At 42.2% G+C, this 16,873-nt stretch overlaps 1 protein-coding gene across 1 annotated transcript in view; it reads right to left on the minus strand.

Annotated features, from left to right (window-relative positions):
• Nucleotides 1-16,059, minus strand: part of LOC136860605 (uncharacterized) — a 33,349-nt gene extending 17,290 nt beyond the window's left edge. Inside the window, exons 1-2 of the mRNA XM_067138768.2 lie at nucleotides 16,010-16,059; nucleotides 1,465-2,086 (exon numbers count right to left, since the gene is read on the minus strand). Coding sequence (XP_066994869.2) covers nucleotides 1,465-2,086; nucleotides 16,010-16,056 — 669 coding nt within the window. The 5' untranslated portion in view covers nucleotides 16,057-16,059. The remainder of the gene's footprint in view (nucleotides 1-1,464; nucleotides 2,087-16,009) is intronic.
• Between the last annotated feature and the right edge of the window lie 814 nt (nucleotides 16,060-16,873).

Below are 16,873 nucleotides of genomic sequence, written 5' to 3' on the forward strand. Positions count from 1 at the left end.
CTTTTGGTTGCATTTTGACACCATTTGGAGTAACCTCTGGATGCGGCTGTCCACTCGAGTAGTGGTTAGGCTGACTATTTAACATAACCTGTATAGCCCTCCCTACTTTTAGATTGATAAAAGGTCCTAAATGTATCAGCCTAATCACGAATGTAGCACACGAATCGATCTACACCGTGTCCTCGAGTAGAACGGCGATCACACACTCCCTGGCCACATCCTGCTTTGTCTTTATGAGCTCCCAGACTATATAGTATAACCCTGATCTCGTGGCAACTCTCCGATTGCTGTAGGACTTTTCTGCACATCAAGAACCGTTGTTCTAGCAATACGCCTGTGTGTGAGAAATACTAACGGCCCTACATACTTTCGAAGCACGTAATCTACGACGATTGGAGACTCTTGGACTGTTGCAACCTTCCAGTCTGCGGGGACATTAAAGGTCGATACGGTCGTTGCACTTGTAGCGACATAGGGGTATACAGTAGATGACCTTTCCGGGACACATTATTTGTTTGCGCTTCTTTTGGATACAGGTAGTACGGTTCAGCCAGGATGCCAAAGGAGGAGATCTGGCCTGATTATACTTTCTTATCAATCCAAAGGAAACGTAAATAACCTCTTCAGCTAAATTGGCTATACTGAAGGACTCCTTCGCTGAACCTAACGTTGAAGACTTCATTTCAACCCTGCCATGGACCATCAATGTACTACCAGACGGACCATCTGGACCAATGGTCCTTAAAGAGGTATTAATTCTCTATACCCCCTTCCGTTTGCCCCAACTTGTATATTATTGGCGTTATAGCGTTTAGAAGAATCCATTAATAACTTTATATAAACTGTTAAGAAAAAATATCGATTGTGTATATGACGACTCGTAGGCAGAGCTTGTGAAAAACAATGAGATGAATTTGAAATAAGAGAAATCAAACGTCTTGTGTGATGTATGGTTGATGTGGTCGAATGGAATAAATGTAACACTACTACATGTAATCAATTTAAAGAATTTTGTCACTTCCAAACAAGGGTCCACCTAGCTGAGGTGGTAAAAGATTCACTCATAAGGCCATCGCGAAATCGAAACATTTAAGAAACGAGCTGGAATGGTACATGCCCGTGAGGATTATTCATCCTACACAGAAATTGAGCACCAGGTTAAATCCTGGGGGCAAAGATAGCTGAACAAAGAGTTAGCCACTCTATCCCACTTAATGCCGAGGTTATGGATAATGGAATCCTTTACCTTCCACTGCTCCAAAGGCCTTCATGGCCTGTGCGGAGATGGCATAGCTTTTCGCTTTGTATTACGTCTAAAACTGCTGATTCCCAGACAAATGTCTTTACTTATCAGTACAATGTAGTGTGAATAATATATTGGTGATCGTACTGTGTGTTGCATGGAAGATGGTTAAAGTATACTCATGAAAAGAAAAGAGAGAAAATATAGCGGTTGTGACTTACCGGAGTGACGAAGCACGTCATGATGAGATTGAGGACGAACATTCCGAAAGAGAGGAAGGCAAGTGCCGTGAGAGCCAGTTCGAAGAGGTCCTTGAGCTTCATAGCCTTCTCTGCCTTGTCACCTCCTCCTCCACCTGGGTGATAGATCGGGGGAGGCATCGGTGCATGGTGGACTTGAATGATTGTCTCGGGCCCAGAAGAATCGTAGTTCGGGTGGGCACCACCGCCTCCACCACCATAACCGGCGTGCTTTCCTCCTCCTCCTCCACCACCACCACCATATCCTCCTCCGCCTCCTCCACCGTATCCTCCCCCTCCGCCAACACCGCCGTAGCTGCCGTGTCCTCCTCCCCCGTAGCTGTCGTGACCTCCTCCTCCTCCTCCATAGCTGTCATGTCCTCCTCCACCACCTCCTCCTCCGTAGCTGTCATATCCACCGCCACCTCCACCTCCCCCTCCGCCGTAGCCTGTGCTGCCAACCTTGCCTGGTGCTGGCTGGTGGGCTGGCTCCATAGCGTAGCCAGTGACCTCACCGTCATATTCCGGTAGCACTTCCTTCGGGGCGTCACCTGCTGCCTCAAGATCTTCGTAGTGTCGGTAAATATCTTCCAGTGATGTAGTTCTGAAGATTTAAGAGTAGTTTAATAAACACAGAGAATTAAGATAGTGTACACACATTAGTAAATAAAATACGCCATGGTACATACATACACTAGTAAATAAAGTACCTTATGGGCTTATTGTAAGTACCTAATGTAAGGTTATGACAATCAGAAAGAATGTTTTCCCAAAGTTTACATGCAACACATATCAAGCTGACTGGCCTGTAATTGTACACTTTATGTGTATCACCCTTCCTTCTGTAAACAGATGTAATCATAATTAGATCGCAATTATTTTAAAACTCCCTTATGCCTGTCTTATCAACCGTACGGATATTGCAATGGCCCAGTCGTTACGGACAACGACATGAGACATGTATAATAAGTAATACGTAGGTATTCTGATAAATTTCCATTTACGTAACTCTATGTCTTTATCTGTATATATATTGCCGGCCAAAAGTTTCCAGACAAGCATTGAACTGTTAAAGATTGGACTGAGATTAAAACAAAACAACATACCTATGGAAGGAATTGACAAATATATATTCTAAAACTAATATTTTACAATAAAACTAGGTTCTTACATTACATCTCAGCAAGAAATAGGGAGTATGTAGACATTAACTCTCACAGATCACCAGAACACATCAAACTCTCTTCTCATCAAAGACACCCCGCTTTGCTGCAAGTACACTTTCAACTATTCTCGGCATTCTCAGAACATTTTTTTCTAACACTGATGCAGGTATACTTTGCCAAACATTCTGCAAGATGTCGCACAGCCTTTTCCGGACTTTCCAATCCAACTCCTCCCACAGCAGGTCAATTAAATCTGGGGATGGGGGGAGGGGGATATTTCCATTTTAAAAGTCCGCAGAGTTTTGTTTGTTTTGCAGATACTTTGTGTGTCTGGGGTCATTGCTTTGTTAGAGGACAAACCCACGTTGCTGTCCAGACGAAAGAGCATAATGAGAAAGAATAGAATGGTAGCCGTTTTTTCCCAGTGTTCCTTAAATTCGGTGCAGTCTACCAAGTCCGCGTAATGTGAAACAACCCCAAACCATCAAAGAGTCCCCTCAATGTTTCACTGTAGGTTTTATACAGTAGGATGCAATTTTTCCCATGCTGAACGTCGGACATAAACTCTTCGCCCGAAAACCTTCGAAACTTGGCTACAGTAATATATTCTGTCATTAAACAATCATTAAACATATTCATACTGGTACGTATGTTTTGTCCGTAAACTTTTGACCGGCAGTATTATGGTCATTTATAACTGTTAGGTTCTTCCATCTACCGAACCTGGTCACTTGACAATCTTACATACATCTTGCTATTTAATTATTCAGTTTCTATAAATATTGAAGAATACCAAATAGGCATTCTTTCCTAAAACCCATGGTGGTATACTTTTAAATAGGGAAGATATTAAATCTCAGAACATTGACACAATTAATGGTGTTAAGACAGAGAAAAACTGAAAAGAGCTGGCTTAAGATATCACAACATATTATAGAGTAATTCATTTGTATATGTTCCTCATCATCACTTCATTTTATACAACATTACGTGCGTTGAAAGACAAATTTGGCAAACAATTTACTATATCGGTTGTACCCTCAAGCTGAAGGACACTGGCAAGCAAAATGGAATTCTGAGGATACAAAGTCACTAGAACTTCAAGTTTTAATGTCTTCCCAGCGACATATCCGTAATTATGGCGCACATAATTGAATATAGCACCTCCCACCAGCTTGAGAAGCTATGAGATCTGTGCACACGGCGGAATATTCTGCTCTATATGGAGATGCTTACCAGGGCCAGGACTCCGAAGAAGGCGAAGAAGAATAAGATGAATAAGAAGAGAAATAATTGGGACACGTGACTCTCTCAATAGAGTGGGCTAATTCTATCCTATATACGCAAGGATCCGACAAAGAAGACTCTAATTCTGACGCTTATTCCTGATATACTTCTCGGTATCACTATCTGAGAGCAGTTACCTGGTATCTCGTACGATTTGCAAAATATCTTGTCTCGACCAACCTGGTCACTTGACAATGTTAGAGACATCTTGCTGTTTAATTATTCAGTTTCTGTAAATATGGATGAATACCAAACAGGCATTCTCTCCTAAAACCCATAATTATGACAGATATTAGATCTTAGAATATTGGCACCACAGATGGTGTTAAGATAGAGAAAAAGACAACATATCTAGTAGTGACCTGATGCACGCTGAGAAGGCAGGAATAGAAGGGAGTAGGAAAGTTCAGGGAGACCAGATGACCACGATGACACCCAGGACCACAGAAGGAAGCCGAACTTGAAAGACGACGATTGGTGAGCCAATGTTGGTAAACTGTTGCAAGTCGTGCGATAGTAAAAACTTTCATTAATGTTAAATTCCAACATCATTTCAAATTTCAATTCCGTCTTGTTTATCAGCTCCGTAAATTCATTTTGATTTAATAAAATTTGACAATTTCTTCTCATAACATTCTTCATAACTATGTTAATTAATTTTGTTTCCTTGCAGCACAGAAGCATTTACTGATCGGCGTCCCGTCGCCTCACCCCTGGCAATCTACAGTACATATTTAAAACACTAGGCTCATGTTTATTACCGCGAGTGTAAGACAACGGCTGAACCGATTGAGTTTGTGAAGCATTCTGATAAAAGCACTGGGCCTGTAGATTTACAGAGTGTCTTTTAAGACATAAACATTTCTTGTCGTATATTTTTAAATTATTAAAGAAAATGTAGCATTCTGATTCGCTAAGGCGCTCACCAGTACTTCAAGGCCATCTGACTGTGGGAGCGCTGAGTCTGGCTGAGCCATACGATGCGAGAGCGGATGTGGAAGGGGGCAAGCACTCATGCGCAATCGGACGTATTCCTGATCAGCTGTTCCAGTCTGTGTTCTGTTGCAGAATCGCTTAGTAGTGATGGGCTGCGAATGGACTCGCGAAGACTCGAATCTGGGATCGTAAAACTCGAGGTACTCGAGTCCGGACTCGAGGCCGAGGACGCTGTCAGCGTTATCTGCGAGCCGTGTATGGAAACAACACGATGCTTAATATTGTAGGCAGGCCAAGGACAAGTACTGGGTCCATTTCTCAATAATGCACAGTGATATAATGTACAAACTTATGTTGCGATGCGGTACTTAACATCACTTTAAAGAAATGTGTTCACAGTCACCCTTTGAAACAGTCGTTAATTCCGAAGCATACACACAGTACCTTACCGAAAAAATAAGTACGATATTATACGGCAGGACAAAATCCGGAGGTGGAAACAATATAATTGTTATTCTTGGATACCTCACCAAATGCCCAGAGCGTTCCTTCAATCAACTGAACGTTGTGGACGTTTAACTAGGGCATTCGTTGTTTTACTGCACAACAATATATACAACCGAACATGTACATTATGCCGTATTTACATGAATGTATAGACCTACACAACAAAACCATATTGTAACGTAAACTAAGCAACGTGTGGACACAGGTGCTTATGAGCCACAGTCCGACGCCATGGATAAATGGTTAGCGTGCTGGTCTTTGGTCACAGGGGTCGCGGGTTCGATACGCGGCAGGGTAGCGAATTTTAACCACCATTGGTTAATTTTGCCGACACGGGGGCTGGGTGAGTGTGTTGTCTTCAACATCACTTCATCCTCATTATGACGCGCAGGGCACCTACGGGTATCAAATCGAAAGACCTGCATCTGGCTAGCCGAACATGTCCTCGGACACACCCGGCACTAAAAGCCATACGCCATTTCATTTTACCGGCGCAGTGTGAAATTGTAGAGATCAGGCAGAACAAACGTACATTTACGACTAATCTATTTATATTATAGAGGGCATTATTGTACGCTCGTGGCTATACAAAGATTACCTGACCGCAAAGCTTTTAAAGCTGTGTGTGGTATATCTGATCTCACAATTGTGTGAACATTGCGCCCCTTACCGAACCTTGCGTCTCGCACTGTGTGTTCAGATTAATCTACGTAACTAGCGACTGTGTTAAGATATTTTTAATGTGAAATAGGAATACAGCTAGATTGTTATCTTTCTTTCTTAATCTGCTTACCCTCCAGGGTTGGTTTTTCCCTCGGACTCTGCCAGGGATCCCATCTCTACCGCCTCAAGGGCAGTGTCCTGGAGCGTGAGACATTGGGTCGGGGGATACAACTGGGTAGAATGACCAGTACCTTGCCCAGGCAGCCTCATCTGCTATGCTGAACAGGGGCCTTGGTGGGGGATGGGAAGATTGAAGGGATAGACAAGGAAGAGGGAAGGAAGCCTACGATGAATAGCTAAATTATGTTCCTAATCCTCACTCCGTATCTCAAGTTACCAAAGGCTAACCTACTGGGCGATATAATGCAAATATGCAAACTTATATCCTCATCCCGAGGTGGTGCAGCTCCTTTCGGGAAAACCCCCATTGCAGGTGAGCTGCATATACCATTTCAATCACATACACGCCTTCCTGACATTCTAAAATTTCTGGCGGTATCGGGATTCGAACCCAGGCTTCCAAGGATGTAAGTTAATAACACTACCCGTTACGCCACATAGGCGCTGTAATGAACGAGTCCATCTAAAGGCGGAACAAAGGAAAAAAGGAAGAATGTCATTGAGTGACAAACTAAACGAATGGCATTTCGATCCACTTTTCCAACTACCAGAGTGGAAGAAGTTCGTAGCCTTAGTGTTAAAATTACGACATGAAGAAAAGGAATACTACATTTCTCCGATCGATTTCAAGATAGCAAATATAGCGAGAGCTATAAAGAGGCAGTAACACTGCGCTGAATACCTTCTTCTCGACTAAGCGACAGTGATGTGCGCGAGTGACGCTTGGACTCGCGAGAATCGAGTCTGGCGAGTCCAAGCCTCGCCGAGTAACCCGTGCGCAGTACTCGAGTCTCCACGGTGACGTCACGTTCCGTAACCGCGACCTGTTGCCGAGCAGTCGCAATAAATGCCCCAATAATTAAGTACTATTACAATAGCTACGTAAATGATGACCATAACGTGAAACAAGCGAGTGTAAGACCGAAACAAGTCTCGTGAGCAGGTATCACTCGCCAAAATTAATAGCTGCTGAATATATTAAACAGATCCTAGAATCACCGGGTAAAGTATGTTCAACCGAAACAGAGATACGCCAACTCGTAAATAAATTCCGAGGTAGCATTGATGCGCTGAACGCACTAGATACTAAGATAAGCATTCTAGATCTTCTCCTAAACGAGCTTTTACTATCGCAAGTGGATAAGAAATTGAGACTAGAATTCGAAAATAAACATTCTCATCTCGAAGCTGTAGAGTTTAAAGAACTTGCTAAGTTCTTGGAGAGACGTTGTCAGACATTGCAACTTTTTGCCTCCAACCCCTCTCCCAGTCTATCGCAACACCATCAGACAAGTTCAAGGTCAAAAATCGCAGCTCAACAGTCATACATTACAACGTCAAGACAATGTTGCATCTGTCTAGATGAAAATCAGATTTACAGGTGCCCAGATTTTCTTAAATTAGATTGTGCTGAAAGGTTCAAAGTAGTAAAGGATAAAAATCTATGCAGCAATTGCCTGAGCTCATCCCACACTTGGAAGGCATGTACATCAAAAACATCATGTAGATTATGTAACAAATATCACCACACATTGTTGCATCATGAGACTGACCATATATCATCTCCTGCAAATCAAAACAACAATCCACAACAATCATCTTATCATTCTCTGAGAAGCACATCCAAGAATCAGATACTTCTGAGTACGGCTTTAGTAAAGATCACGGACGGTCAGAGAAGATTCCGTTTAGTTCGTGCCATACTCGACAATGGTTCGCAGAGTAACTTTATATCCGAACACATGGTGCAACAACTGAGACTGAAAAAGAAAAAGACCAGCGCCATAACACTGCAAGCTTTTGGTGAACTCACATCCCAAGTAAACACAGCAGTGAATATTGAGGTTCACTCAACAATCAACGATTATCACTTCAACATGGAATGTATTGTTCTTCCCAGAATAACTGGCAATATACCTGTCTCACATATCAATTGCAAGGACTGGAACATTCCACAAGACATCACTCTCGCTGATCCTGAGTTTCACATCCCTCAGGCTACCAATTTACTGACTGGCGCTCAGTTTTTTTACAGCTCCCGCAACCCGAAAGAAAAAGCCGACAAGGGTACCCATGCCTACAGAACACACAGCTAGGATGGGTTCTCAGCGAAGAATATTCACAACTCAATCGAGAAAGGGAAGAGGACACACCAACCAAGTCGCTCTTTATCAGGTCTGACCTCAACTTAGAAATACAAATTCAGAAGTTCTGGAGCCTTGAGGAAGTGAACCATGTTACACACTCACCTGAAGAGAAGGAATGTGAAGCCCACTTCAAGGACACTACAAGAAGAGATGAAACTGGGAGATTCATCGTAGAGCTACCACTTAAGAGAGAGTTGAAACTTGGAAACTAAATGCAGACTGCCAGCCGACGTTTTCATCTATTAGAACGGAAACTACAAACTCAAGACGACCTTCGTCAAAATTACATCACCTTCATGAGAGAGTACCAGACCCTTGGACACATGACGGAACTTCAGTCAGAACCCGTTGAAGGAGAAAGATATTATATGCCTCATCATGCTGTTGTCAAGCATTCTAGCAGCACTACTAAAACAAGAGTCGTATTTGATGGATCAGCAAGGACTGACAACGGTACTGCCTTAAACGATATCCTAATGGTAGGACCTACAAATCAAGAAGATCTTTGCTCAATAGTTATGAGATTCCGCACTCAGAACATTGCTTTCACCGCTGATATTGAAAAGATGTACCGCCAGATAATGGTTCATCCTAAACATCGACACTTACAGTGCATCCTATGGAGAGAACATCCTCAAGATAATCTAAAATCTTATGCTCTTAACACTGTCACATACGGCACGTCTGCAGCATCGTTTCTGTCCACAAGATGTCTCCAGCAATTAGCACTCGAAGAAGCGTCCGAATTCCCGAGAGCGGCCGCGATCCTCAAACGTGACTTCTATGTTGATGACTGTCTTTCTGGAGCAGATACCTTAGAAGAAGCCCTGGAGCTGCGAATCGAGTTACAACAGCTTCTCAGTCGTGCAGGGTTTCCTTTGCGAAAATGGTGTTCCAATAGTCCTGAATTACTGAACTCCATCCCAGAAAGCTTACGAGAAACTAATCACTCGTTAAATGACAACGTTAGTGACATGGTAAAGACCTTAGGGTTGACTTGGCATCCATCCACGGACAAGTTTCAAATAAACTGTAACGCAAATTTTCAAGAATTAATGGGTGATACGACGTTCACAAAGAGAATGGTGCTCTCAACGATATCCTCAATTTTCGACCCACTTGGATTTATAAGCCCTGTAGTAATCAGCGTCAGGGTTTTCATGCAACGTCTCTGGCAGGAAAGGTCAGGATGGAATGATCCTTTACCAGTAAACTTAATTGATATGTGGTTGAAATTATATGATCAGATCCCCACGCTTAATAGCATCAAGGTCCCAAGGTGTGTTCTCGCTGAAGGGAAAATCAAGTCCATATACATCCATGGTTTCTGCGATGCTTCACATCACGTTTATGGCGCCTGTATTTACGTGAGGTCTGTGAACAACAAAGGTGACGTTCTTATCAGATTGTTATGAGCAAAATCGAGAGTCCCGCCTTTAAAGCAAGTCTCAATTCCCCGACTAGAATTGTGTGGTGCCTTACTGCTCTCCCATCTCCTGAAGAAAACACTTGCCTCTCTACAACTGCCATTCACTAAGATACAGCTTTGGACTGACTCGACAATTGTACTAGCATGGTTAAATGCGTGCCCCACTAAATGGAAGACGTTCGTAGCAAATAGGGTTGCAGAAATTCAAGAAATTGCTCCCTCGAATCACTGGTCTCATGTTAAATCACAGGATAACCCAGCAGATCTCGTCTCGCGAGGCATTGAACCAACAGACATGAAGAACAACATGCTGTGGTGGCACGGTCCAGCATGGCTATGCTTAGATCCCCCAGCTTGGCCGAAACGAGAAACTGTCTCCGACCCTAACAAGATACCAGACAAAAGAATATTAACTTCACTTGTTATTGTGCAACATAACGACTCATTTCTAAACACATTCTCTTCGTTAAACCGACTACTCAGGACGATTAGCTATTGCCTCAGATTTGCTTCAAACTGCAGGAGAAACCCCGATGATCGCAACATGTCCCCATTAAGGCCTCAAGAAATGAGTAATGCCCTCAATGAATGTATGAAAATTGTTCAAGCAATATCCTATCATGAAGAAATTCGTTGCCTCGAGCAAGGAAAGAACATTCACTCAGCTAGCAAAATTAGGAATTTAAGCCCGACTCTGGACCAACATGGCTATCTTCGTGTTGGTGGAAGACTGTACAATGCATCATCCATCTCTTACGAAGCTAAACATCAACTTATATTACCTCCCAAGCATCACCTCACGAAACTTATTATTTTAAGTGAACATCAAAGATTACTCCACGCTGGACCCCAACTCCTGATATCGCCATTACGTGGGAGATATTGGGTTCCAAGAATTCGACAAGTCGTTAAAGGGTGCATTCATTCATGTCTGCCATGCTACAAATTAAAATTAACAACGAATCAACAGATGGGAAATCTTCCCAAAGAAAGAATCACCCCTGCAAGACCATTCCTGAACGTGAGGGTAGACTATGCTGGTCCATTTTTATAAGAATTGAAACACTGTGAAGCAAACGAACGGGCAAGGCCTACGTCGCCATCTTCACTTGCCTTGCCACAAGAGCTGTACATTTGGAAGTTGTCTCAGACCTTACAACGGATGCATTCATGGCCTCACTGCGACGTTTCACGTCACGCAGAGGATGTCCATCAAATATCTATAGGGACAATGGCACTAACTTCGTCGGTGCTGCAAAGAAGCTGAAAGAACTGCAAGAATTTCTCCAAGATTCTGACCAAAACAGAAATATTGTCGAAGCTGCAACCACAAAGGGGATCGCCTGGCATTTCATCCCTCCATCAGCACCACATTTCGGCGGAGTTTAGGAGTCCATGGTGAAATCTTTCAAGTACCATCTGCGAAGAACTATAAGTAGCACGGTGCTTACCTTTGAAGAATTAACTACCCTTTCTTCCCAAATAGAGGCCTGCCTGAATTCTCGTCCTCTAACAAGACTCAGCGATGACCCTACAGACTTATCTTGTTTAACCCCATCTCATTTCCTAATTGGGGAACAAATTACTGCACTTCCTGATCATGACCTTGTTCACTGTTCCATAAACAGACTTTCCAGATGGCAACATCTTCAAAAGATGACCCAGGACTTCTGGAAACAATGGCATAGGGAATATATTAACACTCTGCAGCAGCGCCACAAGTGGACTGAGAAACATCCTAATCTTCGAATTGGAGATCTTGTGTTCATCAAAGATGACAACCTACCACCTCTGCAATGGTGAATGGGCGTAATAGTCAGTTCATCCTGGTGAAGACAACCTCGTATGGGTCGCCACTGTGAGAACAAACTCCGGTATCATAAAACGACCCATCAAGAAGTTGTGTGTTTTGCCTGAGAATGAGAAAGAATACTAAAAGTTTCGAGTTACACAGTGATGTGATTTATACCTTTATGAACTCCCTGACTATCTGTGTTATGTTTTTATTCCTGAAGTGAATTATCTTTCTTCTTCCCTTCTTAAAAGGCCAGTGCCTTTTGGTGGGCGGTATGTTTGGGAAATTTTTACCTTTTCTTGTAAATTTGTGTGTTGGTACATTCAAACAGTTGAATGTTAATAAATATGGTGTTCGAATATACATTCCCATCAAAAACTAACCAGTTTCTTTTTATTTGATTCCATTTGTTTTTAGCCCATACACGTGTTTTTTATTTAAGTTCCTAAAATAAGTTTTGCCATATTCACTTTCCGCAGATTTTTAGCTCACCGTTATTTTCTGGCATGTTTCTAATAAAGTAATGTATCATATCGGGGATGGGGTTACTAGGTCATAAAACTATATCAGTGGGATAGTCTACACTTATTGAACAGGTAGGCCCCGAAGACTGACGATTATCGTTCAGAATTAAATGGGAAGGCTCTTCAATTTAACTGAAGACGAGATTTGAATGTTGGTGATCCTGAGGCGATTCTAGTCACACATTTTTAATCATAAGTCATGGATCCTGGGGCTGTTGTTCAATTCTCTCATCAGTGGTGTGACTCTGTACAGGTTTCTGTAGAAATATCAATAAGTATCTGCTGTGCGAGCGTACAACATACATTACATAAAAAATATTGAACACGAACTTGATAATAAAATCGAATGCATTTCAGGAAAACCTAAACATTACTTAAATCAGTGCCCCCATTATCACTAACACAAAATGGAGCGCGCGCTATTATACGAGGGCTGTACATAAAGTAGGAGCAATATTGATAGAACTCAATATTTAATGAACTAACAAGTACAGTTGCATTTTATTCCTTCAGTGGAGTCACCCGAAAAGTTTATTACCTTTTGCCAAATCTCGGGAAGCCGTTGGGGAGCGTTAGCAAGGCGTTCTCTGTTGATGACAGGGACGGAGCGCCCTACCTCGCTGAGTACAGATGACACGTGAGGAAATCGGCCGTCTCGGGGGAGGGGGGTTCTTCAACTTCGGAAACAGGTCGAAGTCACAAGGACTCATGTCTGGTGAGTACGGATGGTGTTCCAAGATCTCCTAACGCCGCCGTTGCAATAAGAACTTGGCATTGTTTGCGTCGTGACAACAAGCGTTGTCATGCAGCACGATAGGGTGATCGTCTCGCAATAAACGTTGGCGTTTGCGCCGCATAGCCGGACGCAGATGTCGCTCTAGAAATCGACAATAGTAGTCACTGTTGACGATTTGTCCCTCACGCACAGCATGCGTAAGAATAACACCCTCGTTGCCGTATGCCATAATCAGCATAAGCTTTACCCGACTGGTTCCTGTCGAAATTTCTGTGGACGTGATGAACCTGAGTGACACCATTCATTCGATTGAAGCCTTAATTCAGGCTCGTGGGCTCGTGTCCACGTCTCATCAATGGTGTCAATACGCTGCAGAAATGTGTCTCCTTCGTTGCAGTATTTGTCCAAATGGATGCCAGTCAGTGCATAATGGTGCCATTTCTGTACGTCGGTGAGTTGATGTGGAACCCAACGGGACGCAATGTTCCTCATGTTAAGACATTTCGTCAGTATGTGCCACAGTGATTGATGACTGAGACCAACCTCTTCAGACAATTTTCAGACTGTCTGTCGATGGTCTACGGAAACGGGGCCACTCATGATGTCAATGGACAGCCGACCTGTGGGGTGCAAATCCGCAGTCTCATTCCGACCTGCACGAAACGCTTTGACTCACCATGCAACCGCCCTATACGGCAATACATTCTCGCCACAGGCTTCACGTAATCCTCAACAACATTCGGATGCATTTCTGTCATGGGCGACCTTGATTTTAATCCACGAACGCTGACCACCGTTTGAAAACATGCTTTAGGGCGTTGAAATCGACACTCTTCAATTCAATGTCACACAGCAAGAACACTCCCAACTGGATGCCCGGCAAATGCACACTACACGTTAACACATTAAACGATGTATCGGTGGAGGCCTTGATAAGTTACTTCTCGTGTAATATCATGATATCATTGGATTAGAGTTAAAGTAATTACAGTTAGCCTAAGAACAGAAGGGAGTTATCATATTGGTGGAATCATTTGATTATTCATATAGTTGTTGTTATTGCTACAATGGCACCCGCAAGAGGTCAAGGTTAACTAAGTGATAAGGGTGATTTGAATGTGTTGCCATAATTTATAGGGTGGCTAGAATAGCAAAGTGATAGGACTGAATAATTGTTACTACTGATTCTAATGCTATTAACAATATTTGAGCAATAGGTAGGACAGAAAGTGTTAAGAGAACTAAGGAGGGTTAAAAAGAGATGGCCGGCAATTATATTAGCTTCTTCTCCTTCGATGGACTGCAATCAGTGCTGCTGCAGCTATTTAACATAAGCTTTTGATTGGCAATTCATATTCAAATGGTTGTAATAATGGAATCTCAATTATTTTTCTTCTGAAATATTGAGGAATTCCTTTCCGGTATGAACAGGAAAAATTAAGGTGAACCAATTACTTGATGTCAAGAGCAAATGTTAAATCTGTTGAAATAAAAAATTGAAATTAAATTTCCTACTGATGAGGAAGATACCCTATTTATTTAGTATATAAGTGCATTTGACTTCCAATCAAAAAGATTGATTAATTCAAAATGAATTATCTGAATCATATTCATTGTTACAATATTCACAATTATCTTAACATCAATTGTAATGGCTATGGCTTCCATTCTGTCAAAAAACTTTTAATGTCAGAAAAACCTCTCGTTTTGAATGTTGATTTGATCCTAAAAGTTCTGTACGGCTCCCCTTTTCTCTACGATTCTTTCTGATTACCGTAAATGTTCTCATCTTTGATGTAGAAATTGCCCTGCTTTTGCTGGTTATCATCATCATAAACTGATCAAATATCATATCATGAACAATTATTAGCACATAGTTTTGACTCAATTCAATCAAGTCTTTAGAAAAGTAACACAGTAATGCAAAACAATGTGGATGGAGAAGAAAACTAACAATCACTTTGATTCAAGTTTATTTCGACTTTAAAGTATACTTTAATTATTAATTCATTACACATCAGTCTTGGTTAGTAATATAGGGCGGGGTCGCATCGCTCACTTTTTATGATTACGTGATTAATATGACATTATCAACTGTGCACAGAAGCTATGCATTTGTCAACAAAGTTTGTGTAATAAGCACTAATAATCGAGGTAATAATAACCTCGATTATTAGTGCTTATTATTTACTTTCTTTTAAAAGTAAAATTAAAAAATAAGGTGAATACAATTATTTCTACTTACCAAGCGAATTTCACTCCTGTGCACACATCGCATTCCATTTCTCCTCTCAAACAGCAGCATGCGACACTGTCATTGATGATTCAACTTACTTTTTATTTCTGTAATTTTGACATGCCATATTCCAAAGGCAGAAAAACATTTCAATGCTTATAATTACTTCATTATCTATAAAACCAATGCCCTGGTCACTCATATTAAATACAGTACAGACATCACTTCATACAGCAAGTGAGTGTAGCTCGGCCAGTCGCATGCGGACCATGTAGCACGTATGGCTGATCAAGAGACGAGAAATGTCGCGAGGAAAATGGATTCGGGCGCATTCCCAAGCAACATGGCCCTAAAGCCGCTCCTGTTGTGTCGCGCGGCATTTGCCTCTCGTGTCAGAGTCATTTGAATCTGATAGCGTCCATTCCTGACGTGATAAAAACCGTCGGTAACAGAACGGCAAAAATTCTTCCGTTAAAAGAGACACCAAACAATCGAGTGAGCTGGCTGCTGAAAGTTTGAATTCGGGAGAGGGTGGGTTCGAACCCCATCATCGGTAGCACTGAACATGGATTTTCCGTTGTTTCCAAATTTCATACCAGACTGTACCTCAATTAAGGCCACGGCCCATTCCTTTCCTATCCTACCGTACGACATCAATAATAATAATTGTAATAGTAATAATAATGTCAGCTAAATGGAAATTATGTTTTAAAAGTAGATTGGATTTATCACACAGATGTATTATTCAGTGCAATATTGTGGTTAGTACATTATTCAGTACTTATGACAGTGCAATTGCCCCGTTGTTCTATATTACGAACGTGTGTCTGACTGAACAAAATTGGAGATACGTCATATTTCACCAGCATACAATGAAAATAAAATACGATTAGACTAGACATACCGGTAGCGACGACTAACCTGGAAAGCCAGTCCTGATAGTTTGATGATCCAGCGTCCGCCAGCATACTCTCTTTAACGGCACCCAGATCCACCTTCTTTGGTTTGTTAGTCTTGCGTTTGGCGGGTGGTATGCTGGCCGGGGTAGTTGAGGCAGGTTTGCCCACACGTCTCTGGACATGAAGCGGAGGAGCCACCTCGTTTAGGATCTGCTGCGCGACGTAGCTCCGGCACAGGTACTCGTTCATCATTTTCCTAGGGGCAGAAAGAAAGCAACAATCTCAAAACCAAAGATGAGTGTATGAGGGACACGGAGCGAGCTGGCTGCGTGGTTACAGAGCTATGTAACTCTAAGCTTGCATTTGGAGTATAGTTGGTTCGAATTAAACCATCGCAGCCCTGAAAATGATTTTCAGTGGTTTACCATTTTCACACCAGGAAAATGCTGACGATGTATCTTAATTAAGGCCACAGCCGCTTCCTTCCCAATCTTACTTCTCCCATCATCGCCGAAAAACCTTTTGTGTTAGAGTGACGCTGAACCACTAGCAAAACACAAAGACCTTCATCGAATTCCCGAATTTCCTTACACTATAACACATAACAACGCAACAATAGCGTCAGGTTTGAATTGTGACGTTGATACCGACCATCATCTTCTACACACTCCAGTGTAATGCTACGATGGTACCCGAACCCAATATTATGGATTGTTCGTATTATAAAGGCACGGGAAAACACACTACGTATTTACGATTTCTGTGTCAAACAAAAATTCCTCTAACGTAGTTACGATTACAGTAACCGACGGCGCAGAAAACTAAGCTAAGATATGATTCGAAAGTTACACGGCCCTGAGAGGTGCGTGCAATCTTACCAAGCCTA

Source organism: Anabrus simplex, chromosome 1 (genome assembly GCF_040414725.1).
Source record: "Anabrus simplex isolate iqAnaSimp1 chromosome 1, ASM4041472v1, whole genome shotgun sequence".
In the NCBI taxonomy this organism is placed as follows: Eukaryota; Metazoa; Arthropoda; class Insecta; order Orthoptera; family Tettigoniidae; genus Anabrus; species Anabrus simplex.